Consider the following 8,370-nt stretch of genomic DNA (forward strand, 5'->3'; position numbering starts at 1 on the left):
GAGTATGAATTTTGCCATTTTTCCTTGAAGTTTTTCTTCGACATTTCTGCCTCTTCTTTTCACTCACCATTTCCCAGCCATCACAAACCTTCCGATTGATCTAGCCCAAGAACCAATCACAAGGCATCCAGACGACTCGCCGGCTGGATTTTGTCTCGTTAGAATCTATCACCACTAGTGACTTGTCAAACTCAAGAATTTCGCAGTATGATGCCTAACGTCTCACAAAACCTCTAACGGTAGATTGCTAAATCATGAGCTGGATTCTTGGACACGGTCGTCTCCTCTCGTCCCGTCTCACCACGGTTGTCAAAAAAGCTTGAGAGAAATGCGCATATCCATCTCAACAGTCTTCTTCCTTACAAAAACCATAAGAAGTTATTTTGACGTGATTGATTTATTGAAATCTGGCTCAAATTTGTCGCGCATATGGCTATTAGATAACAAGATTTGCTTGGATATTTCTGTTGGAATTCAAAAAGGCTGTTGAACCACTGTGGCAGTCGTGTCAATGGTGATACGATAGGGGTAAGCTGATCAAGGAAGAATCCAGCTATGGAGTACGTCAGACGATTTCCCATTTACACAATATTTTTGTTTTTCTTTTACCATTTCCAAGGCAACCTTGGGACAAGGTGTTCAATAGAAGATTTGGGGAAATGCATTATGCCACCAAAACACAATAGAAACATAAGCCCCAAATTAAAAGAGAAAAAAGTGTGAGAGCACAAGTCTAAAAAAGATCAAATATGTTGGAACAACATACACCCACATTAAATCAAAAGGTCATGTTAGTACAGCATAAAAACAAAAATACACCGCGGCAAGAAAACAGATAAGAAGTTTTGGGCACAAACCAAAGTTTTGAACAAAATTGAAAAATTGAAACGAACATTCCATGGTTTCACAATTCAGATAGAGAAGGCTTAAATCCGCGGATAAAAAATAACGAGAGGTTTGCTGTGGTCTTGCTTCACAAGAGAATCAATGATTTCACCATCTGTCAGAAATTTTGTGAATGATGATGATTGACTATGCTAGGGGTGGTGGTCTCAACACTCTGATCTCAGTCCCTACAGTTTGAAAAGATTTATTGAGCACACTGGTTCAAATTTGGGATCATTTGGATCAACTCATTGTTGCGCAATATCGATTGAAAACATAAATACCCTCCACAACATTCCATGGCATGATATTCGAATATATTGAAAAAATCTGTCAAAATATAACATGTATAGGAGGGAACAAAATGTGATACTTTCATATCACTGCGATGAAATTTTCCAACAGAAAGAGCGAAGAGGAGAATCGAACTGCCAACCTCACTCTCACCGGGAAATTGATGCGGTTATACTTACAAACACTTTTAACATCCCAATAGAGATAAATAGAGAGCCTTATTTGCATATCTGAATCATGCCAGTGACTTTTCATCATCATTTTTCCCCATTAAATTCTGCTAAAAATTCTAATATTAAGTTCAGAAAAAGTTATATTTTTAAAGTTAATCATAAACAACTTGTAAAACTGTGCTTTTCCTAGTACAATTTTCTTGAAAACGATGATTGCCAAATTGTTGACGCGTTTTCAATCACACAGTTTACAACCACCAGGTAAATGATCATTTACACCCCATTATTATTTCGGGATTCTATTTGTAGAGAATTTGAAACGTCTCCCAGGCGGGATGGTGGCTTATTCATGGTTTCAAAGTACTTGAGCAATAAATTGTTCATTTCATAACCTCTTGATAAAATCTGGCATCATAGAGCGTATTCTCTTGTTTCTATGTGTTTGTCCGCAGGCACCTAGACAAAGCAGAAGGCGAATCCTCCACTGAATGAAAAAGACTGTTAGCCGTATCAATTATCCTCAACATAACATCTACAGTACTGATCCAAAATGCTGGTTTTGGAAGAAATTTTAGATCAGTTAAATCGTTTTTTCACTACCGTAGATTGATTATCTAGTGTGGTCACACTTGTGGCGGATACCAATCGATCCAGTTAAAAATGTACCATCGGTATCTATTACTGTTACTTAATTCATTTTTGAAGTATAATTCATTATTGATTCATGCTTGGCCGAGCTTTTTTACTTGGGTGTTTGAAATATTTTGCCTTTCAAAAGTGAATTTATATAACATGGTTTGTTCTGATTTTGAACATGGTCGAATATTATTTCACACAAAAACAGTAAATACGTAGTACCGCATAAATAGGAGGGGGCAAAAATATTTTTGGCCTCCAAGGCCCGCTTTTTTACACATTTGCACTTTCTGCCTTTATTTTCACATTTTTACTTCTAATTTACAATTTCTTTGCAACTTTGGCCTAAAAATGGTGTTTTGATGAAAGAAATAACTTTTTTTTACATTAGAATTAGTTCCCAATTTTGGTTAAAGGTTGCCACCGACATAAATACGTTAAAAAGCTGAATTTTGAACAATTAATGTCAAATATTAAATTCTGCGGGCTTACAGTAGTAGGTCACCCCATAATTGTCAGGAATGGCTCAACATGCTCAAAAAAGTAAAAACAATGATATGATGCAAAGGTGAAAAGAATGATAATCATGGTCAAATATGGATGCATTATCAACAAATGGTGCCCTTGTGTAGATTTCCAAAGTCTGTCAAGGGAACAAAAATGTTTAGACTTTTGTTGTCACACAAAAACAGTAAATATTATCGTATGAATAGGAAGGGACAAATTGTTTAAAAATATTTCTGGCGTCTAAGGCCCACTTTTTTCTGGTGTTAAGTAAAATGAATAAGTTTTTCGGCTTGAACTGCTGGTAATTCCATTCCAAGTAGCGGTACGGAAGTCCGCCAAAAAATTTGAAAAATTTCAAATGTCACCTTTAAATTGATAGTGCTTTAAAGAGAAGGGTGCAATATGCCTTCTTCTTTGATTTAAGTCGCACTTTTTGATACATTATGTCTTTATTTGCACCTTTTTTGTGTTTTTGCACTTTTTCGCCTGTAAATTCTTTTTCTTTTTGCAATTTTTGTCTATTCCTACCCGTAAGTCAAGTACAACTAAATTATCAATTTAGTTGTCCTTGCATTAGTGCATCTTTCAAGCGCCATAGTCTTAAACGGAGATGGGTCATTTTTTATATTGCAAATAAAACAAATGAAATGGGGTAACAAACTCCAATCACCGAATAACAAGCAAAATCATTACAACTGCTATAACAGGCTTGCAAACATCTGAGGCAATAGTTGATGACATTCTAACAAAAGTGACCATCAATATGAAATTGAAAGCAATGATGAAGAGCATAAAAAATACCTTGCGCCGGAATTCTGTCGGTCAATTTCTTGTTTGGAATGAGGATCAAGAGGAAGATCTTGCTCCAGACATCCTGTCAAATGAATGGAAAGAGCATTGATCAAATAAACCATTCAATGTGAACAAAAATTCAAAGAACACGTAAGCTCACCTTGAAATTCACAGATAAGATTTTCTACACGGTCCGAGCCAATCTTGGGGATCACACAAGAATCTTCGGCATTTAGTATCGAATTTTCACCTTCGATGCTGAAAACACTAAGGCACCAAACGTCGAAATCAGCTTCATCATCGGGTAAGCCTGAGGCCCAAATCCATTGGGACATGTTCCGAGTCAAACCTTGAACGAAGCATGAACTTGAATTTGATGTTAGCAAACAGAATTAGATTGATCTAGGTAGCGAACCTATCCAGTAATTTCCGGAAAAAGTAGAGGAATTAAAAACAGCGAGTTGGAAAACGGCTGAACGAATGAAAAAATACTCCTCTTTGGTTTCCAAAGACACCAATGCTCCATCAAAAGTTTTGCAGATTTCCATGGCATCATTGTAAGTACTCGCTCGAGAAATAAACTTGTATCTCGAATTTTGAAAGAGGAACACATCCTGATGCAATCTATGATCTGTGGGATTGAATATGAATGCATTCCAGAGCAATTTCGTATCAACCAAAGTTCATATCAATACTCGCCTTGCAAACAATACTTTGGCATGAACACTGCGCCAAGTTGGTGTGTCAGGTCTTTCAAAAGCATTGAGGTTTTCATAAAACATTGGTTTGACCCAAACCAATTCCATGGTCGAATCCAAGTACTTCCAACACAATCCGGTGCTTCTTGGCAATATTTTTGGCACTCGAGATGATTTGCCACGTTTTGAATGGGATAATCAAGATCGTTAAACGGGAAATCTACGCCGTCCATGGAACAGCCTGGAACTGATTTTGAGTTCATTGTCTCAACCAAGGAATAAATCAAATCTAAGTTTGGATAGCAAAAACCGTATTGCTCTTTATATTAAAAGCCATGTTCATTTGACCACTAGAAAAGCAACACTTTCTAGGAACAAAGCAATATAGCACTTAAATGTTGCCGAATTTATAACTAAATTTGGTTTAAGATTGATCCCGAACTTTTCTTCAACATCCAATCTGACACCCTGTTGTAATAGTTTTTGCTCCGTGACTATGACCCTCTTAGCCTCGTAGTACAGAAGGTCATACTTGTATGTGCCCATTGAGTATGTCAGTACTAGAGAGGAAGTTCGACCATCTTCTAGCGAGGTTTTGTAGAGTTATGCGTTGCCTTCTGATTGGTAGTGATGGGATCAAACAAATTTTCAAAATCAAGGTTGCCGAAAATATGGAAAGTGAAGCACCGACAGATTACATTGCCACGTAAAATGTTAAGTCTGAGTAAAAAGCAACCCTGGTTGGACGAAAGGAAAATCAGGGTTAGTTTTTGAGGCTAATAAACGGGTTTCCGACATTGCACTAGTCATGCCATATGGCATTGAGAATGTAAATTGGCAGCCCTAGTTGCAAGCTCCCGGGATTATTAATTTGTCCCGATTAGTACTGATCAGATGCATGCCCGCTGAGAGAGTGTTTAATGAATTCCATCGTCATGATTAAGCAGCACTTGATTAGGAGGTAACGCAAAACTGAAACGTCCTTTCCTCTCCGCTACTGACGTACTCCATGAGCTACTATGGCATGTGGCGATTGTTGATTAGCCACAGATTCAGTTTTCAAACACCCTATCATTCACGTTTCAAAAGTCAGTCCTCAATATTAAAACCTTGGGCCGAAACTTTAGGCCACACAACGTCGATCTGCAAATAAATCAACAACGGCAGTTACTCTCCTCTATGTAATTGCGCATTCAAATATCAGCATTAAAAAGAAAGAGTGAGTATGTTGGTTGGTCGGATGTTAGTGTTTGACAAGACAAGAATATGATAATATCCAATTCTGAATCAAGTGCAAACTTACGAGATTTCATTGTTTAAGGGCTTAACCTTCATAGTTCATTGCCTCATTGAAGAGTTTGTAACAAAAGCTTGAAACATTGTGGTTCACATGTTATGAGAAAACTGATTTCATTGAAGACCATTTTTGGTACATAAAAGATCAAACCGCAATGTGTCTCTAATTTTTCACCATCATTGCCATACTCACCACAAACCTTTGGAATTATGTATGTATTCAGGGAAATTCCAGAATTAGTTTGGGTCTTGTTGTTTCGTCCAATACAGCTGTTTAAAAATTGTGGTAAATAAGCGGCATGATCACAATCAGGCTCTTTCTGGCACATTTCATGGCATGTGGCCATGGACGAATGTTGCTCCTCAAACAAAGTAGGTCCACGATAATTGGAATTGTTGGTCAGGCAATGAGCAAAGCCTTGAAATATTTACAAAGCATGCAAAAAATGCGCAATGATATCGAGTTTTCTTGCCCCTTACGAAATTCTGGAAAACAATCCTCGTCCGGTTCACATCCATTTGAAGACTCAAAGTAGAATATTGTCAAAAAGATCAGGTTCAGTCCAAGAGGCATTTTTGTTACACATCCAAAGGGCATGGTGTTCGAAAGCAGACTGGCCACATTTTCACTCTAGAATTGCAATTACTTTAAAGACTTTCTTCGACCCCTGCAAGGCGAGCAAAATATTTGCAAAGACGCTTATACCTTGCTAATAGATGCAATTCTACAAGGCGGAAAAAATATTGTTTTAAGAGAAAGAAGGGTCAATCTGGTTCTTGAGGTAATCTTAGGTCAACAATATCATGAAACTTTGCTTTGAACATAGTATTTTCCTTAAACAACCAACGAATTATATGGTGTTACCCAAAGCACTGTCAAAGATTGTTCTCAAGTTTTTTTAGTCAGTCTGCAAAATGTGAGCACCAGTTTGTCAAATGTACCTGAGGGGATCTCGTCCGTCATGTTGACCAACAGGCCCCGGAAGGGCTATGTGTGGAGTTCCTTCTTCCAACTTATGTAATAGATCGATGGTGACCGGACAGATTCCCTGTGTGTGTGACATCTGACGAACTTTTTTTGTTATACAGCCTTCGATACAAACGGCTTGGGTGCAGTTGGTCAGTCTATCCAAGTCTATCCAAGAGCATGTATTTCTACAAATACCTATTTTCTACAACGTAATAATAACAAGGATTTGTATATTGTATACAGACAGGTCCCTGAATGGATTTGATTCAAGACATGTGAGTACACAATCACTCAAAAGTAAATCTGATCAGATATCGAATCTGAATTTGCCGATTGATGATACCCAGGTATCGAGGGTTGGTGAGGAATGGCTTGGTAATTTTAGTAGAGAGGAAGAGACGTGTTGTAGTGGTTACTAGTGCAGTTACCTAGAATGAGGGAGGCACCCGGTTCGATTCTCCTCCTCAACCTTCCTCAAGGAGAACTATTAGGCGCCAATTGGACTCGCAGATGGAGAACCAATCTTAGTAGGGACATGACACTGTCACTCGGAAAAATTGGCAAATTTCAGGGCCGGGTGAACACCAGCATCCACCAATAAAAAAGATATAATCCAGGTTATCAGCAGCTGACAATAGTTTTCGTTTTCAAAACCTGTAGATACATCACCGGCTACGTTTTCTGAAATCCGCCATTGCTTGCTGATTGAATGAATTCATTCAAATTGTACCTTTCCCGCAAATAGGATTGATCAAGAATTTAGATGCAAAAGTTGTCCAAGTCTGATTTGAAAGATCCTACCACATCAACAAGGCCTACGTTTTCCGTATGAATATTTGAGAGGAGCAAATTGAAATATGAAGGAGCCCAAGAGAGAACAGAGGTGGACTTCATTGTTCTAACTAGCCTGGATTCGCGAGGACTTGAAGGTGAAACGGGTGACTTCAGGCAGAGATTTGAACTCACGAGAATTGAACCTCTTAGACCACTCGGCTACACTTTTTGAAATCAGGACATCATGGGGCGAAACTTTTATGGCAAAGTCATGCCCGAATCCTAAAAAAAAAACTCTGCAATTCTTTCTTTCTTCACACTCCTAGCCTTATTTCCCAACCGGTCTAACACGGCCATCCAGCACTAATCCACTCCAAATCACACTTTTAAAATCGACGAAATCTAGATACTGAGTCTGTTTGTCTTACGAGGACTCTGCAAGGTCTTGGACGAGGTGCAGCCAGTCATATCAATCTGTGCTTGAATGTTTTAGGAGGCTAATGATGTCGATATTTTTGGTTTTCAAAACTCGTTACAACTAGCTCACAACACTGCCAGACCTGAAATGGCCTGATCGGACAAAGCCAATTGTTATCATTTTGCACATTGTTTGATCATTGTTTTGCAGTCTTTTGCTCCTTGGGTTGACAAATAATGTTTCACCTTCAAATCTACGAAAAATTGAAATTCAAAGCAAAGTCATACCCTTAATATCAGAGTTAATCTTCAAATTTTGAAGTATCCTGAAAAATCATAGTGGAGGATCACTTAAATGATTGGTTTGTAAAATCGAAATCTTTATTGTGTGAGAATCTAAGAAACTCGTGTGCAGACATATTGCTACTGCGAAAACGTTATTTGTCCCGAAATGAACCTTGCCTTGGATTTCAATCTCATACAAAAGGCCATGGTCAACTTTATCACAGGCTTTGGCAAAATCAAGATAGACAACATCACCTGACTCATGTCTCTCTAGTTCCTCAATGATATGTTCTGTAAGTTCAGTCAGTTGGGCAACCGTGCTACAATGCGCTCGGAATCCATGCTGACTAGGAGGAAGGCCATCACAGACTTTAAAAATTCCCATTTCGTAATCGACATTTGAGTCGTTTGAAAAGTCGAAAGAGCTTGCGATAAAGTGCAATCTTTCCCAACATGTAGGTGTAACTAACAGAGCGAATAAAATTATGGAGTTGGCCTTTTCTAATGACCCTGATTTGATCCAGTATGTCCACGTGACACCTAGCAATCTGTCAGATCATCATGTTATTGAGATACGGCCGACCATTACTCAAACACCGGCATGCACAAGAGTAAAACCCCATAGAGAGGTTGGTCTGGCTGA

The 8,370-nt window shown here is 38.4% G+C and overlaps 1 protein-coding gene across 2 annotated transcripts in view; it reads right to left on the reverse strand.

Annotated features, from left to right (window-relative positions):
- LOC131878398 (uncharacterized) overlaps window positions 1–5,881 on the reverse strand; it is a 19,603-nt gene extending 13,722 nt beyond the window's left edge. The window contains exons 1-6 of one of the 2 annotated variants that reach the window (XM_059224358.1): window positions 5,762–5,881; window positions 5,475–5,699; window positions 3,987–4,232; window positions 3,703–3,918; window positions 3,448–3,636; window positions 3,297–3,369 (exon numbers count right to left, since the gene is read on the reverse strand). In XM_059224358.1, the coding sequence (XP_059080341.1) occupies window positions 3,297–3,369; window positions 3,448–3,636; window positions 3,703–3,918; window positions 3,987–4,232; window positions 5,475–5,699; window positions 5,762–5,879 (1,067 nt within the window). In that variant the 5' untranslated portion in view covers window positions 5,880–5,881. Of the gene's footprint in view, window positions 1–2,831; window positions 3,370–3,447; window positions 3,637–3,702; window positions 3,919–3,986; window positions 4,233–5,474; window positions 5,700–5,761 lie in introns of those variants that run through there. The other variant, XM_059224357.1, reaches the window with a different exon arrangement.
- Between the last annotated feature and the right edge of the window lie 2,489 nt (window positions 5,882–8,370).

This window comes from Tigriopus californicus, chromosome 3, assembly GCF_007210705.1.
Source record: "Tigriopus californicus strain San Diego chromosome 3, Tcal_SD_v2.1, whole genome shotgun sequence".
Lineage (NCBI taxonomy): Eukaryota > Metazoa > Arthropoda > Copepoda > Harpacticoida > Harpacticidae > Tigriopus > Tigriopus californicus.